Source organism: Hoplias malabaricus, chromosome Y (assembly GCF_029633855.1).
Source record: "Hoplias malabaricus isolate fHopMal1 chromosome Y, fHopMal1.hap1, whole genome shotgun sequence".
NCBI lineage: Eukaryota > Metazoa > Chordata > Actinopteri > Characiformes > Erythrinidae > Hoplias > Hoplias malabaricus.
Window position 1 is genome coordinate 75,269,154 of NC_089820.1, and position 19,650 is coordinate 75,288,803.

Here is a 19,650-nt window from a genome sequence, read left to right on the forward strand (position 1 = left end):
GCTCGCGCTGAGTTGTTAGCTCCCCGAGCGTGCAGAGGAGAGACCGCGCGTGCACTGAGAAGGTGGGTGTCCAAAGCTTTCCTGATCTTTTTGTTTTTAGCTCCGAGCTTCTTGGAACCATTTCAGTGAAGCGTGTTTGCTGAGGATGCATATTAGTGTGGGGCTTGTGGTCGTGGCGCCTGTTTTGGCTGCGCACGTGCGGGGCGCGGAAGGCATGAGTGTGTGCGTGTTTTAGTGTAAATGTGTAAATTATGTATTCAAACACAGAAATAAGGACCAGAGATGGGAGGTTTGGTTCTGAACGTGCAAGCGGCTGGACACGTGCTCCTGATGACCTTCACACCAGTCCAGACATGTCCACTCCGGCCGGATTTGTCATATTGATATTTTTAGTTTTGTCCTATTGTCCCAATATAGGTTTATTGCTGTGGCGACTTTTATTATGGGCTGTAATTTGATAAAAATAAATAGGTTTATTGGTCTGTGTTGCTGTGGTCACGGTCAGGGTCAGTGTTTGGGCCGTTACTGTATTTCTGATTGTGTCTAGACCTCTTCTGTAGCTGATCTGCCCTCTGTATGAATTTGGATATGGGGGGTCTGCTGTGTTTTTGACTTTAATGTCCTTCACCCACTTCTGGTAGGACACGTTAAAGGGTATTTCCACCAAGGATCTCAAACTCTCTTAATGAGTCAGTTCCACATGTGCACTGAGAGAGATCTAATGTGAAATGGTTTGTACTGGAGAAACTCACTTGGTCACTTTAATTTTACAGTGGTACGATAGGAACCAGGTGTCAAAATGCCAGTCTACCTGCTGTAGCCGTTTTATTTACTGTCCATAGCCACCAGTGAACCTCAACCTGTCTAATACCACCCCAGGCTCTGCTCAAACCACGTACAATGACGTATCTATTAAGATATTTTGAAAAACCTGTGCCTGTCCCCTTTAAGGACAAAGACTGAATGGTGAGCCATGTCCTTTATTTTAAAATGAGGTATATTTTTAATTTTAAAGTAAATAACTTTATATTTTTCCTGCAAATGGCTCACAGACAGTTCACTGTAAATCCTTTAGCTACTCAACAGAACACACATCTGCATTGGCAGGTCTGTTAATTTCTACATTTGGCATCATTCTTTAAGTTAAATTTAAACAAGGATTAATTTTAACAAAAAGTTAAATTGAGTATGTTTTTAAAAAAAACAAACTGTAAAGTGCATTGTATCCTTTTATTTGAGCATAATGAAATCAAATCATTTTTTAAAATATTTTTATTTTTTTAAAAAACACACAAACCATTGAGAACAGAAATATGAGCTAGTTTTGGAGCTTTCCAGTATGACTCTCACATGACCGACCTCAGTGGAGCTGGAGATGTGGCTCTAATCCTCTGTTTCTTCCTAAAAACAGTGGTCTCTTAAAGAAAAACTTTCACAATTTCAAAAATAGATAAATCACTTTATTAATCCCAGAGGGAACGTTATGTATTATAGCAACATAAGCATGGCAGGATTTATATTAAACTATGTATGCTACTATAGAAGGCAGTAATATTAGGTTATTAGATTTATTACTTAAATAGAAGGATGAATGTAATATCTGTATTATCTACAGTTCGTGATTACTGTAATGTTAGTGTTCTTATAGTAAGAAAAAAATCATGATTAACACACACTCAAATGTAGATGAGTCATTTTCTGTGTAGGAATGAATATCCTCACTTTCATGTGGTCACATGCAGGGATTTGGGTCCTGGAGCTTGGGAATGGCTCGTGAAACGAAGTGAGCACTGCCCAGAAGAAATGCAATTTAACAAGCATTTGGCCTGAGAACAAGGCTCACACACAAAGAGCTGAACTGTGCACTTGGTTTAATAAGAAATAGACTAACATCATGGTCAAAGAGAAAATGTGTCATTGCGGATGAGGCAGACAATGGGGTCTTTTTGTATTATGACAAAACTAACATCCACTGAGTGTAAAAAACAGTGAAAACGAGCAATTACCCTTATTTTGCACTCCGCATGTTGCTAAGGATATCTTATGAAAACTAGATCTAAATGTTTATTTTTGCAGCACAGTCAAAGGTGGAATAATTCAAAATGGGCTCTTTCTTAAACATAGTGCAGTTATTCTAAAGAAACAGTCATAAAAATAATAATCTATAACCCTAATTTAGCTCTGGTTAGAAAGCACTTCCCCACTGGCCACAAGATGGCACTGTATTTTCTTGCTAAATCTGTACAGAGCAAACGTAGCGCTTCAAAGGAAATGTATTTAGGAAATACACATTCCTTGTATTTTTGTAAAAGCTTTCACAAAGCTTGTACATTGTGAACTGTTTTGATATGAACCGCTTTTTGAGTGTTGCTACACAAGCTAACACTCCTGCAGTGCTGAATTAACCTCGTAAATAAAGTAGCTAGCTTATGAACTGGTGTCCAGCTGCTTTGGCTGTAGTAGCTGGAGATGAAGTTGATATTATGTAATATTTACGTCAAGGCTTTTTATGTGACGTCATTTCAGTGCTCAGGAATGTTAGCTTGCTTGTAGCTTTGTAGCATTAGTTTGTGGCAGTTTTTTTAGAAACTAAAATTCCTAAAATTTCATTATTTTCATAGAGAATTCCAGCTCAGGTGTGTAACTCCGTATATGGGCATATCTGCAGAATGGCGCACAATGTCTGGGGTCTATAAATACTGAGGATTAGATTTGTGGGACTGTTTAGAAGAATGCTTTTGTTTCTCTGTAAGACTGAGCTAAGGGTGAGGGGATAAGTAACCTCCTCTTGGGACGTGAGGCTGGGTTGAATCTGATTGTGTCCGATCCTTCCTGGTAGGGTGTAACCAAAAATGCGTTTCCCCTATCTGCTGCACGCACACACCACTGAAAGCTGCAGGACTAGATAGAAGTGTGTCACGAATGTCAATGAGAAGATTTTTTAATTAATTTTTTTTTTTTTCCCCAAGTGAAAAAGTACATTGCATGGTAAAGGTTTCGGCATAGTTTCCCTGCATATGATTAAGGAAGGTGATATAATAACAATAAATCAGTACTGAACCCACTATAATGTCTGAAAACCTGTCTTGTACAGGTGCAGCGTTTTTTGCTCAAGATAATATAGTAATATATTAGTAATATATGCTTTCTAACCTGTCGTCATGACTTTGTGTTGTGGTCTAGCTCATGTTCCATTCTTTGTTCAAGAATCAGGGACGTCTGGTCTCAAGGGGTCAACGTAGAACATTAAACCACCCACGTCCAGAGAGTAAAGCTTCCAGATATATCAAATGTAGCATTAGTAACATGTGATATCAATTTATGACTTTTGTGCAAGAGCCATGTGGCCTGATATAGCGCTCAGATTCATGCTGAAGGCGACTTACAGTAGCTTGGCACTGCTAATGGAAACCACGGTCAAGCGGGCCACAGTCTAAAATATGACCAACTGTCAAATACACACCACCTCACACCAACAACTCCTTTTATACGAACTGGTATTTGTTTGAAGTGTGTTACCTCTACACTCTGTACATAGCAGGTCAGTCCTGTGTGCCATTAATGAGACTGAACCAATCACGTTTGTTTTTTATGTTTGCAGATATGTAAATGAGCGTAAGGAACACTAGTTATGATTTGTATTTTTACTACTGGGCTCCCTCTACAGGGTGTAATTCACTTTAACATCACTGTCCTGAAATCAAGGTTGAGGGAGGGAGGAGCTGGATGGTTTCCTACCCTTCTCCAGAAGTTACATAGTGCAGTTTCTGCAGTGCTCAGCCAGGAATAGGCTGACAGAGACTCTGTTCTCCCTGTGACAGGTCATTGGAGGATCACAGTGATCTTGAATCTGTAATCTTTATGTAGTGTTTCTTTAAAGCAACAAACAGCTGCACCTCCAAGTCATTTTAGGTATGAATCTGAGAAACATATTAGATCAGATGATAAGCCATAAATTAATATCACAAGTCAGACTCAATGTGCCACCTCACAAGTGCATTTTACTGTCCTTTTGGGCATCTTCACTCTCAGGACTGATGTCCTAGTGTGACCCCTGGTGTTTGAAACTGCAAATAAAAGATCTGTTTTGGAAATGGCCATCATACTCACTACTCCCTAAATTCCTCACTACATAATGCACTATTTATAGTGAATGATTTCAGACACTGCCTCATGCAGATTTTGACGCGATGGCAGATTGTGCCGATTAAACATTATTAACACCATGCCACTACGACTTAGTCTAGCTGCAGACATGAGAAGAGCATGCTTACTTAATAAATATATTACATTAATAATATCCTCTGGGAACGGAGCCGGGTTACTGTGTGTTTGAACAGGACTTGCCTGCACCAGCTTTTCTATTAACACCAGTGTTGCTGTGAAAAGTTCTGCCCTGTAAAGATTTATTTATGGACAGTAAAGTGGCTTAATTATTTCTAAACTCAGCACAGTATTTATTTTTTCAATGAATTTTCTACTTCAGCTTCTAACCAAGCTGTGGATAATTATTTGCTACTGCTCTGTGGCCCTCCTCAGTCTATTATGGGTATCCTCTATGCAGGGTATACATGGGGCAGAACTCCAAAATAGTGCACTATATATTGATCAGAGCACCATTTTGGACACAGCCCACAATGTAACATATATCAAAATAAAAGTCCAAGAACACTGCAGGATGAAGTCTGATCTGATTACAGGCCACATCCTGTTATTCTGAAAACATTTCCAAACCTTATGCAAAGGTTTTAAGCACCCAAAAGTTCAAAGACACTCCTTAAAATCAGTGAGTTCAGCTGCTGTAACTGTAGACACTGGACACATTTGGTTAAGCATAAATAGTTGAGCATAGTTACACCATGCTCAGGTTGACATGCAGACGGGAGGGGTTTACAGCCCCCTCCACATGCGTTTGGCAGTGGAGAAATAGACCTGTGTTCTCATGAGAGATGGAGGTCTATCCTGAAACCCTTGGGTTGAGTTGGAATGGTTTCATGACTGAAAGCAATCAAATCCTCGCAGCAGTGTTCCAGTATCTAGTGTAGCCTTTACTAAGAAGAGTAGAGACTTACTGCAGTGAAGCAAGACAAAGAGAGAACAGTGTCAACAAATTTCTAGCAAAGTTGTGTAAAGCTTGTCCAACATAGCAACAGTTGCTATGAATTATAGATTTGTGGGCGGAGCCTGTAGAGGGGGGTTCAGCTTTAAGACTGAATGACTTCCAACAGAATTAGGTCTCTCTCTCTCTCTCTCTCTCTCTCTCTCTCTCTCTCTCTTTTATCTCTACATTTTCTTGTCTACCCTTTTCTCTTTTTTTTCTCCCCCTCCCTCTTCTCACCATTTTTCTTTATCTCTCTCTCTCTCTCTCTCTCTCTCTTTTATCTCTACATTTTCTTGTCTACCCTTTTCTCTTTTTTTTCTCCCCCTCCCTCTTCTCACCATTTTTCTTTATCTCTCTCTCTCTCTCTCTCTCTCTCTCTCTCTCTCTCTCTTTTATCTCTTCATTTCCTTGTCTCCCCTTTTCTCTTTTTTTCTCCCTCTATTTTTTTCTCACTGTTTTTCTTTCTCCTCCTATTGTTTTATTTCTCTCTCTCTCTCTCTCTCTCTCTCTCTCTCTCTCTCTCTCTCTCTCTCGGCCGATGTGTGTCATTAATGTCATTGAAGTTAAATTAGAAACACTCTGGTGATGTCTGTGAATAGTGGATATTCCGGTTCAAAGCTAAGAGCACACAAGGGGTAGATAAAGGTCAACGGTCGGCTGGCTACGTGACTGCAGCAGCGTAATGAGTCAAAAACACCTGCATCCTCCAGCTACACACATTCCTCATTCACAGCAGGCTTTACACATTTATAAACACGTCTGTTTTATTTTATCTCCCATTTCATTTCAGTGGCTGAGGTTTCACCCCTATGTGCGTCTGATCTTCATATCATCAGAACAACAGTGTCAAAGGCACCAGTGTGGACAAGTTCACTCACTTGCACAAGATGTTCAACCTTGCAGAAAACCTCAGGAATATGTTTGCTCCTGCATAAATGGCAAACAATTGAATATTTGAATATGTATTATTTAAACTGGGGGTAAGGTACCTTTGGGAGGATCAGCCATGGATGTTGAGGGAGAGGAAAGGGCTGTTCCCTCACTCACCTACCCCTGATCTTTCCTGCTGGTTGTGGGAATCCAACTGGTGACCTTCCGATGCCAAGCCTGCTTTTCTAAAGGTTAGGCCACATCTGTCCCCTAGAGAGCGGCAGCGAGTGCTGTTTGTTTATTTGAGCTCTGTGTGTTGGTGGAGCTCCACAGAGAGTTCTGTATGAGAGCTGGTTTGAACTGACAGAGGTGAACTGTTTCTGCTGATGGGGCCCTGTGGGGAAAGACAAAAGCTCTGTGTCCTGTTTTAGTTTCATAACGCAGTGTGAAAGGAGACACAATTGTAAATTAAGTCTGTGTTCAGGGCTAATTTTGGAGGCTACTTTAGTTTCATTGGTTAGTGGAGCAGTGTAACTGTGCTCTATTTCTGTAGCCTAGACAGGTGTTTGTGAAGAACTAGTCCCGTTCTTTATAGGTTCGCTTGTGACATTTACTCTGAGTATGTTGCATGGGGGAAAAAAAACATTATAACCTCCAGAATTACCCTCAGGGTTATGTTTCTAATGCAGTCTGACTACCTCAATTTTTTTGCAATTGTGGTGATGGTAACCAGGGGTCAGTAACACACACAGACACACACACATATAATTGGCATTCAAAGGTGTTATTGAGTGCTGTATCTAGTCATAAACTCACTATCTCTGTCTCTCTTGCAGCCTTTCACAGAGGGGGCGATGGATCAAGCCAGATCAACAATATCAAAAATTGTAAGTATTTTTAAGTGTGTTTTGTAGAGCTATTTTAAAGCAACACTAGGTCATATTTTTACCTTAAAATTACAGCTTCAGAATCATTATACTGCTGAGCTGAGCTGCAATAAGGAGAATAGAGTGTCTGTCTTTGCTACTCCAGGCTTTTGGAGGAGAGTAGGAAACCACACACCCTTGAATTGCAGGCTGTAACTCTAAGGGTTAAACTGTAAGCCCAGGGGCAAATCTTACCTAATGTTCCTTTTAATTTAAACAAACAATGTTTCTGTTATTCATAGTTTTGTTAAAATGTATTTGACATTACGTTATGTCTGCTTTAGGGCTTTAGTGATGTTAAAGTAACACTTAATCATGTAAATGAATACATTTTTTATAAATAATATTGACATGAGAAGGAGTTTCAAATGTCCCTGAGTCCCTGAATGGGGCCTTGTTTAAAATGGGACAGTACACTGTCTCCTTTGAGCTAAAGCAGGGTGTACAGTTGACCCTGACTCCACCATAATGACGTTTTCGGTATATCCACAGTTCAATGGGGAACCCCGTTCCTACACACGCTTCAACCTCACCCAGAACATGGAGGGGGACAACAGCCAGGTGGAGATGAAGCTGTCATCTGATATGGACGAGGAGGTTGGGGGTAACGGAGTCGGAGAGCATATGAACCATCACCCGAGCCCGTCATACACCAACAAACCCAACCAGCGCGCCCCCAGGAACATCTGCTTCATGGGCATGGGCATCCTGCTCCTCTTCATCATCGGTGAGGAAGACGCCTGCCATGATGAAGCTGTGTTTTCATATTGTATGCTAAGCCTGTGTTGTTTTCAGCATAAATACTAATAGTGTTTTGGGTAACACAACCTTAAATGGTCCTGCAGATGTCAGTCCACCTTAAACCGTGTTTCATTTTGAGGGCTAAGGTTCTTATTCCACAGTTCCAATCCACCTTAAATGGCATTTCATAGTACAGAAAGCATGTCATTTTAAGGTGGAATGGGAAATTCAAATAGGTTGTTATTTTTGCTGTAGCACTTAACTGTCATTTTTAATTTCCCATCACAGCTCTGAATTTTTATGACTTTCCAGGATACCTTGTCGGCTACCTTGCTCACAGAAGAACAGACCGAGAGATCCCCAGGTGCCCAGAATCTCTTCCCCTTGATGACAGTGATGGCGTGGTTCCGATAGAAACGGTTCCTTCTCTGGACTGGAGTGACATCACAACCTTGCTAAAAAGCAGACTGACCACAGTTGGCATTGAATCGAGCTTAAGGTAAATACAGAAAATACAGAACTATAACATTAGTACCAAATATTAGCTACCAAGTATTCTCCCCCTCTCTCATACTCTCACTCTTTTTCTCTTTGGTTCTCAGTGAATTCTCCAGTGCGAGTCACCAGGCAGGGTCTTTAGGAGACGATGTCCTGGGTAATAAAGTGATGAAGAGATTCAAGGACTACGCCATGAACCCCTGGACGGACGAGCACTTTGTTCGGGTTCAGGATCCTCCTCTTTCTGGCTTCAACAGAGTGACTTTCCGAGACAATTCCTACAATGAACCTGGCTTTTTGTCTTACAGCGCCACTGGATCAGTGCAGGTGTGTATTAACTGTGAAGGCCCTTCTACCCCAAAACGCAAGCTGTGTCTCCAGTAGCCTTGTGTGCCCCTAAACGAGGGGTCACGAATATGAGGACGCTGTCGTATTCGGACCTGGACCTGTAACTGATAAACTATTAAAAGCTGTTTAACTTAGAACATAATGTTTGTTTTAATCATGTGACTCTTCTGGTCATTATAGTTCAGGTTTAGCGGTCCAGGAAACTCAGATTAATCGCATGTATTTCTGTATATTACTGCAAGAGGCTACTCAACCAATCAGATCTGTGGATTATGATGAGCGCTGTGACTCGAATGAGTGACACACAAAGGGCAGGGCTCCAGACCCCACTGTCCTGGGGCCAGTAAATAAAAAACAGCCCAAGGGACACGATGAAAGCTCTTTTGGGACACTTTCAGGATGTTGTGTGACATAAAACCAGGAACATTGAAAATAAGTGAACAATTACGGGTTGAAACATTCTCATAACGCTGAACATCGATCCTGTTAACGGATAAAGGTCCATCCTTCAGCATAAAGAGCCAGCTTGCTGTTAATGAATAAAATCCCGCCCTCAGGTAATAAGAGCCAATCAGATTATTGTTTATGGAAAAGCAGTAAATACAAGACGAGTACAAGTCTATAGGCCCTTTATTTACATATGCATTTCCCCCAGAATCATTGTTTTATTTGTAAATTTTACTAGAAAGGAGAAAAGGCCATGTTCTGGACCTTGGGTTAAGTACATTTTCTCTAACGGGTCCTTAATGGATTTTAATTAATTACTCCGGCTCTAATTAATTACACACTTGTCTCAGCATTCTGCCTCCACAATATCCTCCAGTATTTCCAACGATGCCCTCAAATGTTAAATAATACAACGGTGTACTATTCAGCTCCCACTGCTCTATTAATGATGCACTCAAAATTGACAACGATTCTAGCTCCCCCTGCTGTTTGTGTATCTGATGTTATTTCACATGAATGAGTAAACCCTATTATTACTGTAATTTAATATGAATTGTTTCACAGGGTTCAGTTTTATATGCATATTATGGACAAATGGATGACCTGAGACGCCTGCAAGACCTGAGCATCAACTTGAACGGAAGAGTCCTCTTAGTTAGAGCCGGCAAAAACAGCTTTGCTGAAAAGGTTGGTGCTGTATGTTATAGAGGACCAGCAGCTGCTCCACCCACAATAATAAATACATTAGGAAATATATAAATACAGAAAAGGAAATTAGTGTACATAAAAATATATAAAAACTGTATATGAATTAATTTATTGGTAATTTTTTAAATATTATTTATTTAATATTAAATATTGACACAGAGGCTCTATGTGTGTGTAACCTATATTTAACCTAGATCTGCACCTTCATTGTTCATAATTACTTTTATATTCATTCATAATCTTACTTATGCTAATGTCTTAGTTTATTATTAGAATTTATTTAATTTATTAATTCATATTTGTGATATTTTTTGTAATTTCAGGTTGCTAATGCAGCCAGTGTGAATGCCAGTGCTGTGCTGATCTACCCAGATCCTGCAGACTACTCTTTTGAAAAGGACGAAGAGTTTTACGGCCATGTGAGTACCTGGTTAATTTGCTGATTACAGTCCGTCCTTTGAGGACACAGTTAATGGGGAAATGTTTAGAGCTCTTTCAAAACCTTTAGAGTTCAGGTAGAATGCTTTCTTTGGATGTGTTTAAGGTTTCCCTACTGACCGATTTATACTAGTCCTGGATTACACACAGAGGCCTGAATACAGACGGTTTTAAACATAGGGTTGGATTCTCAAACAGGGGTTAAATCTTGTCATGAATTCTAATTGTCTTTCAGTGGAAAATCCTTATTCAGAATTCTGTGTAGTGCAGGACTAGGCTTAATCCTTGCTCAGGTTACTGTCCCAAACTGCACAAGACTAGGGTCTGACCTCTTGGATGTTTGGTTTTGGTTATGAGCCCTGAAGTTATGTATATAACTTGCCGCGTGACTGTCATCTGGTGTATTTTTATTTATTTATTTATTTTTGTGGAAGAAATGATTAATATATATCATATTGCAATATAAAATATTTCAATAACATCAATCTGATTTTAATATACTTTATATACATCATTTGTCACTGTTTGACAGGGAGCTGCCGTCAATTATTTTTTTGAAAACTAATTTTAAAATTAATATTGAAAAAGCCTATAGGTTTATGTTTGATGGTGATGTCATATTTCTTGTCTTTTTTTTTGGCAGCTTGTCTGTGGCTTTTTTATTGTTCATATCAATATCGGAATTATATCTCATCAACCGAAATTAAGCAATATATCGTGATATAAATTTGACCATATCGGCCAGCCCTAAATTTATTTATTTTTTCCCCCTCAGGTCCATCTTGGCTGTGGTGACCCGTACACTCCAGCGTTCCCCTCCTTCAATAACACTCAGTTTCCTCCAGCAAAGTCCTCCGGCCTTCCCGCCATTCCAGCACAGACCATCAGAGCTAGCACAGCTGCAGCGATCATGAAGTACAGCACCTGCTTCTTCTCCGTACAACACTCTGTGGCTCAGTGTTTCCGTGTGGTATTCACTTTTTCATTTCTCTGAACAGGGGAATGGGAGGTCGAGACCCTCCTCGTGGTTGGGGTGATGGTGGTCTCCGAGGTGTGACGTATAAACTCGGTAATGAGAGCGATCTGGTCACTGTGGAGGTCAACAACGTCCTCACGGAGAAGAAGATCCACAACGTGTTTGGAGTCATCAGAGGTTTCATAGATGCAGGTATGGAAAGGAAAATCTGAGAAAGCTGTACAACATTGAAAGAAAGTTAAATATTAATATTTTGAAGGTGAAACTCTAGGCAGTGAGGAGTTTGTTGTGTTCTCCCCGTGTCTGTGTGGGTTTCCTCCCACTGTCCAAAAACACACCTTGGTAGGTGTCCATCGGTGTGAGTGTGTGTCCCCTTGTGAAGGAATGGCGCCCCCTCCAGGGTGCGTTCCTGCCTAGACCTCAGTGATTCCGGGTAGGCTCCGGACCCTGAACTGGATAAGCGGTTTCTGACAATGAATGAATGAAGATGTAAATAAACTAAATCCACAGCAATACAGTTGTCACTTGAAGACCATAGGTGATTGGTTCCAGCAAAACCCTGTGGGTACCAGAAATTTGGAGATTCTAATTGGTGTAGTATTTGCAAACAATCTGTAGATCTGTAGTGGTTTGGGAACCACAGCTTTTAAATATCTGTAGTAACAAAAATAACTGATAATACAGAGTAAATGCTATGTAAATATAAACTAATGGTGTTTCCAAACATTTGAAGGGCAGTGTATTTTTTATTTATTTTTGTTTATTTAAACAACATCTGTGCATTTTAAATTCATTTAAATGCTGTTAATTTTTAGTGCTACATCACTATAGGTACAAACCATTGTATCTCCATTTGGCACAATCTGAAAATTAATAATTTGACACTTGGTCAAATGAAAATGGTCCAAAATGTCTTAAATAAAATCCTGCTCTCTTATCTTGCATTCAAAATTGAGACTGTTTTTTAAATAATTATGTTTTGGAGATACAAGGTTTGGTCCTGACGGGGGACTGTATGTATATCTTAAGATTTGTGTTGATTTTAATCCTCTGCTGTAGACCGGTATGTGGTGATTGGAGCTCAGAGGGATGCCTGGGGTCCTGGATACGCAAAGTCCACAGTAGGCACCAGTTTACTGGTGGAGTTAGCCAGGGCTATAAGTTCAATGATCAGCAAAGGTAAGCAACATTCACCGGGGTTCTTTCTGCATGAGTGGGTTCCTTCATGGTAGAAATGAAGGAAATGAGAGAAAATGTTTGAAAAGAACTTGACGGAACAATTCTTACAGATGGATTCAAGCCGAGGAGGAGTATAGTGTTTGCGAGCTGGAGCGCTGGAGAATATGGAGCTGTGGGCGCCACCGAGTGGCTGGAGGTTGGGAAAACTTCTGAAAACGTATTTATATATATATTAATTATATAACGTGTGTGGTATTTAATAATGAATCTTTTGTTCTGTCCACAGGGCTACTTGACGTCTCTGAATATGAAAGCGTTCTCCTACATTAACCTGGATGGGGTAGTCACAGGTGTGTATGGGGAAAACGTTTCGCTTATGTCGTTATATTCTGGAGCCTCTAAGATGCTGTATCTGAGTCCTGAAAATCCACCACCCACCAATTGTCAATTTCTTGAAGCCTGTTAAAACACTTAAAGTAAGACTTAAAGCAACATTAAGAGTCAGTGTTTTTGCTCTTGGGCTCCTCCTGCAGGTGAAGGATGTAATTCACTTTAACAGCACTGTCCTATAATTAAGGGTCAGTTACATAGTGCAGTGTCTGAAGTGCTGAGGTCGAATAGCTATAATAAAATTAAACTAAGCTTCTTATATCTTGCACAGGTTCCACTTTTAAAGCGAGTGCAAGCCCCCTTATGTACGACTTAATCCAGAGCACTCTGAAAGAGGTGAGAGACTTCTCCATTGTCATTTTTTTTCTTTATTTTGAAATGGTATTTTGCTGGATTTGTGGGAAATGAACAGATTCCTTTCTTTTCTGCTGCAGGTTTCTACTTCCGCTGACTCCAGCAAGACTTTATATTCTCAAGTGGCTGGAACTAACTGGGAAAGATCTGTGTATGTATTCAGACACATTCCTGGAAGTACCCCATGTGCCTGAGCTGACGTGATGACAGTGTGATTTTTCTTTTAACAGGATGGAGCCGATGAAGTTGTCTGACTCTGCCTACCCCTTCCAGACCTTCTCGGGCATCCCTTCAGTCTCTTTCCGATTTTCTTCAGTGAGTATTATAGGAGCGTGGGGGTTTATAGCACTGTAGCTGACAGCTGCCCTTTAGCTTGTTGGCCTTATGCTCATACACAGCTGCTCCAGAGCATCCCACTACACTTTCAGGGTAAATATACAAACTGTGTGTAATGTGTGGGGGACTGACTTCAGGAGTTATAATGGGGGTCTATAAACTTTGGGTCTCACAGCCTATGTGTTATGGAAAAAATGTCCATATAAGTGCTTATTAAAACCAGTGTCAGCTTTCATAAATGAGATGAAACTGACTGAAGAAAGCTTTATGACCCTCGATGCTCATTAGGATCAATTTTTAATAGATGGTGGTGATGGAATATATGAATTGCTATAAACAATTTCACTATTCTATCACTGATGGTGTTCATTCATTCATTCATTGTCTGTAACCCTCCAGTTCAATGTCACGGTGGGTCCGGAGCCTACCCGGAATCACTTAGCGCAAGGCAGGAACACACCCTGGAGGGGGCGCCAGTCCTTCACAGGGCGACGCACACACATTCACTCACACCAATGGACACTTTAGAGTCGTCAATCCACCTACCAACGTGTGTTTTTGGACTTTGGGAGGAAACCGGAGCACCCGGAGGAAACCCACGCAGACACAGGGAGAACACACCGAACTCCTCACAGACAGTCACCCGGAGCGGGACTTGAAACCCCAACCCCAGGAGCTGTGTGACTGAGAAACTACCTGCTGGACTACCATTCTTATGGCCTCTTATGGTGATATTTGTACATAATTGGGGTAACAACTGGCTTCTCTTTCTCTCAGGAAAAAGAATATCAATACTTTGGCACCAACCTAGACACCAAGAGAAACCTAGACATTAAAACCTCCTTCAACTTACCTGCTCTGGTGAAGACCGCAGGAGAGGTGGCTGGACAGATGGCTCTTCGTCTGGTTCACGATCACCTGCTCAGGCTGAACGTGGAGAAGTACACCACTATCCTCCGCTCCAACGTGGCTCTGATCAACAGAGAGGTCATCAGTCTGCAGTCGGTGAGATGACCTCCAATATATGACTAACTCCAGAACTGTTTGTACTGTACAATGTCATGAATCAAAATCCACTTTTTTTCCCAGTCTGGCCGCGTTCCTAAGACCCTGAAAATGCAGTGGTTGATGTCGGCTCTGGGCTCGTACAGTCGCGCTTCCAGGAAACTAATCAGCAACATCCAGAACAGTGACCTGCAGGACTTTGAGAAGTGTCGCATCATCAATAACCAGATCATGGGGGTAAAAAAATAAAGTGTCTCATTATTCCAAGAGCATTATGAATGCTACTGAGGGTTATGTTGTGTCATGAGCGTTAAAAAAGTGAATAATATTCAGAGCTTTGGTTTTACATAGTCTAGAACTAATATCAATGGTCATTACTTTAGCTGGTACTCTTTATTTAATCCCAGAAAGAGTGTCCAGCACATTATTATTATTATTTTATTTTGATTTTTTTCCCTTACTCAAAAAATGGGTAAAATCATTTGTGTTTCAGCAGAAAAATTCCCAAAATATGTTGGACACTGAGTATTATTGACGGATTATTGACGGATGTATGGAAATTTAAACAGACAGACCATTCTCCATTTCATTTTTATAAAGTGTTAGCATCTTTATTTATTTATTCTTACAGTGTTAAATGGGCCCTATACCAGAACCCTGAGATTTTCTTACTTTTAAAATAAAGAACGTCACCTGCTGTAATATGATTAACAAGTGTGTTTTATTTCCCTCTATATCCACAGGTGGAGAGAGACTTGCTTTCCCCCTACGTGTCGCCCAGGGAAAGTCCATTCAGACACATCTTGCTGGGCTCCGGTTCACACACTCTTGAAGCTTTGCGGAATCACCTGACTGCGATCAAGGAGGGTTTGGCCAGTGCAGACATTGACCTGCTGAAGAACCAGTTTGCTCTGGCCACCTGGACCATCCAGAGCTGTGCCAACGCACTGGCCGGCAGCGTGTGGGAAATGGACAATGAGATTTAAGTAACTCAGACTTCAACTCAAGCCATTATCATCACGTCTCTTCAATTACAGATCACACTGCAAAGGTTCCATTAGAATCTGTACTGTATTTCAACTAAATCTATTTCTAACTAAACCAGCGGAACACATCTAAACATATGTCCAGGGCCTTTGCAACTTTCCTGTGCAGTTGTGGTCATCTGAGCCACATCAGAGAAAAGAAATGCCTAACAGATGATAACTAAAGATGAGAAAGTGCTAAACAAGATACCAGCCACGTTCAGTGTAGATGTTTAAACGTTACTGTAAATTTAAATGTACAGGAAAATCAGGAAAACAAAAATGGAGATTGAAGCTTATCCCAAATCACAAGGACATATCTCAATCTTTTATAACATAGGGTTAGAATATAGCTTTGTGTTGAAATACAGTACAGTGGTGACTTAAGCTAAATATTCACACTAAAATAATAAATCAGAGGTAGAAGATTAGCGCACAGCAAAGAAAATTCAGTCTCAAGTTAAAAAAAAAATCCCTGTACAGTTAAAGCCACTGTCCACTTTTGTTAAATATAATGTATGTTATTCATAGAGGTACGCCACTGAAAGAAAATTAATGTAAACAATCCAGCATCAATAGCGGCAACGTAAAATAGTGCTAACCCTGATTCTGGCAGACCTGATGTCACATTAGCTACATTTAGTCGTGTCCACTAAATCAGTCTGTGCTAAAAATAATTATTTTAAAAATCTCTGCAGAAAAAACAGCCTGCATCAATCTTTCTGGGCCACTTCAGAGCCTGTTTACACACATGCGATTTTAAAAAGATAATTAAGAAAGAGGGTGGACAGGGGCTATAAGGCATAAGCTGTTAATCTTCATACTGGTGCTTCATGAACATTTAGTTTGGAGAGAAATGTTACCTCACACAGTATTTTTCTTTGTATATGCAGTCCAGATGATAACTATGCAAGAAATTTGCTCAAAATCATACGGGGGCTCAGGCTTATATCCAATATTTGATTTACAACTTGGAAATTAGGTTTGTTGTTACGTTATTTTGAGCAAGTCTTCCAGAGGCCTTCGAAAAAACACATGCAGGAATCGTTTGAATGTAGAAGCCAGCGAGGGCTACAAGAAAGCTCTCATTCTTATGCCTTCAGGGGTCAGTGCTGTTAAAACACAACACAAAAGCAGCAAAAAGCCTCTCCAAGTTCTACTAATTAAAGGCTGCTTAGTTGGCTGCAGGCCACATTTCCAACGGACCATCCAAGAGGCTTCCTACGTGGCACTGAAATCTCTATTTATTTTTTGTATTTATTTATCAGTGACAGGGTTCACTATAAATATAATTTTGTAACGCCTTTTTTAACAAATGTATAATTATCGGAAGCAGTGCCTTCCATAATTATGACAGTTATACTGTCGACATGACAAAGCAGCATCTGCTACGGAGGTAAACCTGTTTCTAAACGAGCTACGGCCAGAGACAGACATGTAGCTAAACATGGTTTAGTGCAAAGCAATACTTAAAACTGCACTGTGTAGCTTTTTAAGATTTGGAGTCCTCTCTGGTGGAAATGAGTAATTGCACACAGCATGAGGTAAAACAATTTGTAACGTCTGAATGATTATTTCAGCCAGTGTTTTCCTACTGATTAAACAATCCTATTTCTCTTAATTTTAACAAAGAACCAAACTAAAAAACATACATAGTGCAGCTTTATGTGATTTTTACACAGAGTATACTTAAAGGAATATGAATGTACACAATTCACTAGCAAATACTTTTAGGGTCAAAAAGGGGTCTAGGACTAGGCTTGGAGTGGAACTGTGCTTCTTTAGTTTTGTACTGGAGCTACGAAGCTAATGTCACTAACAAGTAATGGAGGCTAACACCCTGCTAGTTATTTTGATTAAGGAAAGAGTTTTGTACCAATTTTCAATGTGGAAACAAAGTTGTTCAGGGCAAAACAGTCCTGAATTCTACAGTAATTTGAAAAAAAAACCCAAGTGATTTCCATTTGTGGACAACTGAAGCACAATTTTTCCATATTATTCCTTCAGGTATAGTCTTTGTAATTAGACCTTTTGATTGTTCTCTAGCATCCCTCAGTTTCATCACTGTCCAAAATAAAACTCGTGTCTCCAATATTTTGACTTTTAAGTGGAAGCTGAAAATATTTTTAAAAATTGATGCAGTTAAATGCAGTTGAATTGCATTAAACTGTAAATAGAACTTCATTCCAAGACGTTTTGGAATGTTCCCATTGGTCCATTTGATCATGGTGTTTTCACACTGTATAAAAAGCACTTGATCAGTGCAAATTATACAGGAAAATGGAGATACGCAGTTTTGGTTGGATGGCTGGGATGTTTCGGAATTTTTTTTTTCTTCTTCCGGATCCTAACCATTATCGGGAGCAGCGTCTTCCATAATGTGAAGAAGATGGTAGTTTTTGTCTACCAGCGTGTTGACCGTGTTGATATCGAGGGCAGTGCCCCTCATATTTCACTGTAGGGTGAAGGATATTATCGGGAACAGTGTTTCCCATAATGCTGTACATATGATCAGCGTTGCCATGGTAACCGTCCCAAGGCTTGTCGGCTAATATCAGTTTCTTTTCTGCACTCGCACACATCATAGAGTATCTGAGAAATCATACCAGTTTGAAAAGTGGTAAACATGAGATTATGCACGGTGTGATTGTGATGGGCATTTGTATGATTCTGTAGATTATATATTTTTTCTCTCATATTTTGTTTGTTTTTCACTTGGATTCTGACCTTTTGTCCTTTTTTTCTAGTTTCTACCTTTTTATGATTTGACGTTTTTATTTCACTTTTTTTAAAGTAGGTATTTCCTTTTTCAAGTGGTATGCAAATGTTTTAGAGCCTCTGGTCAAAGGGCATGTGCTGATTTACTACACAACTACACAGATTTTAATTCAGAGAATCAACAAATGGTGTCATTTGACCAGGGTGCCAAGACATTTGCACACGACTATTTGATTCCTTGTCCTTGATTTGTACTCCAGCATCTCAAAAGCCTAGTTTCATTCTGACATGTAGACACTTAATATATTGAAGAGTTTAACAACTGTAGAATAATATATTTGAATCAGAATTAATATAAAGACTGTTCAATATCCAAAACTCAATGTAGCAGAAGCAAATGATTCTTTTTTTTTTTTTTTTTACAACCTAAGACTTTTTTCTCAACAGCTGAATTGTGCTTATACAACTGAAATGTACTAGCCTTGTGTTAAATTTGGGGAAAAAAGGATGTTCAAATCTACTTCAGGTGCAGATTATCCACCATACAACTTCTTTAAGGAGTTTTCTATTCAGGTGTTAATGAAAAAATTCTTAGGATGTAGTGTGTTTTTAATCCTGAATGCATCCCCAAAAACAAACCACAAACATTAGATCTAAATTCATGTTTTTTTCCACTTTCTTTTTATTTTATTTTTTACCTGTCTTCTTTTTAATGTTTAAACATGTTAGCAATTTCAACTGTTTAATGCAAAAAGTACAGAATATTAAAGTGGCTTTTGCTTCACTCCATTTGTCTTTGCATTCTTCAGAAAATGATGAAATAAACATCAGTAATACATTTTATTTTATTTGTTTAACTAATTTTACCTTCTTTCATGTTAAAAATATTCCCTAAAATTCTCATTTTTAATTATAGAATACGTTAATACGAACGGTAAGTATTTATTTTCATTTGAAGGTGTTGAAAATTGGCTTTAAGAAGCTAACTTTGTTTTTGTAATATTTGGTAAATGTTTATAATTGTAATTAATGGATAAATCAAAGAGAAGCAGATGCCAGTGACTGAGAACTAAGTACACGAGCTTTTCCAGAGAAGGAAATTAATATTCATACAAAGTTAGTTTTGTTTTCACATTCCCAGTCAATCCCAGGATTGTCGGACTTTTATCCTGGAGAGTCGTGGAGGGGATTTGTTTTTTCGTAGGTTCACATGACTTTCTGGAGGCTTTGGGGCTCTGTTGGAAATCTCTCTTTACTCACTACATAGTGCGCTACATGGTCATGGATTCTACATCCACATAGTGCACTTGGTGCTCGCTGAAGGTTTGTAAACCCTATAAAGACATATTTTATGTTCAAGATATAGATTATCATTTCAGTGCCGAAACCGTTTCTTTAAAAATATAGTGCACTATCTAGGGCACAGAGTACCATTTGGGATACTATCGAGGGCATGGAGAGCCATTTGGAATACTGCCTCGGAGTAAGTTGTCCTGATAAAACTCCACTCACCTTTCTGTCTGGTAAGAGAAGACTTGCATAGTTGTTGTTGTTGTTGTTGTTGTTGTTGTTGTTAAGGTGGAACGTTTC

General features: G+C 39.6%; 2 protein-coding genes and 1 long non-coding RNA gene across 3 annotated transcripts in view; 2 read left to right on the top strand and 1 right to left on the bottom strand.

Annotated features, from left to right (window-relative positions):
• On the top strand, positions 1–18,829 carry LOC136678660 (transferrin receptor protein 1-like). Its single transcript, XM_066656748.1, has 18 exons — positions 1–62; positions 6,808–6,858; positions 7,390–7,624; positions 7,951–8,137; positions 8,241–8,463; positions 9,496–9,618; positions 9,963–10,058; positions 10,853–10,992; positions 11,076–11,245; positions 12,113–12,232; positions 12,343–12,428; positions 12,519–12,582; positions 12,894–12,958; positions 13,057–13,127; positions 13,207–13,291; positions 14,090–14,317; positions 14,402–14,554; positions 15,061–18,829. Exons 2-18 carry the CDS (start codon positions 6,826–6,828, stop codon positions 15,301–15,303), a joined length of 2,322 nt encoding a protein of 773 aa, XP_066512845.1. The 5' UTR covers positions 1–62; positions 6,808–6,825; the 3' UTR covers positions 15,304–18,829.
• The window catches only part of LOC136678662 (uncharacterized), a 20,310-nt gene continuing 11,690 nt past the window's right edge, over positions 11,031–19,650 (bottom strand). Inside the window, exons 2-3 of the long non-coding RNA XR_010796484.1 lie at positions 14,166–14,514; positions 11,031–11,270 (exon numbers count right to left, since the gene is read on the bottom strand). This is a non-coding gene — a long non-coding RNA (uncharacterized lncRNA). The remainder of the gene's footprint in view (positions 11,271–14,165; positions 14,515–19,650) is intronic.
• LOC136678607 (transferrin receptor protein 1-like) overlaps positions 19,544–19,650 on the top strand; it is an 11,093-nt gene continuing 10,986 nt past the window's right edge. Inside the window, exon 1 of the mRNA XM_066656657.1 lies at positions 19,544–19,583. The gene's annotated coding sequence lies outside the window, so the exon portion shown is untranslated. The remainder of the gene's footprint in view (positions 19,584–19,650) is intronic.

Bases quoted from the DNA above. Each gene is read 5' to 3' on its own strand.
- LOC136678660 (XM_066656748.1), top strand. From the start codon at position 6,826: ATGGATCAAGCCAGATCAACAATATCAAAAATT. The intron at 12,583-12,893 runs GTGTGTATGGGG...TATCTTGCACAG, and splicing joins CCTGGATGGGGTAGTCACAG to GTTCCACTTTTAAAGCGAGT. The intron at 14,555-15,060 runs GTAAAAAAATAA...CTATATCCACAG, and splicing joins TCAATAACCAGATCATGGGG to GTGGAGAGAGACTTGCTTTC.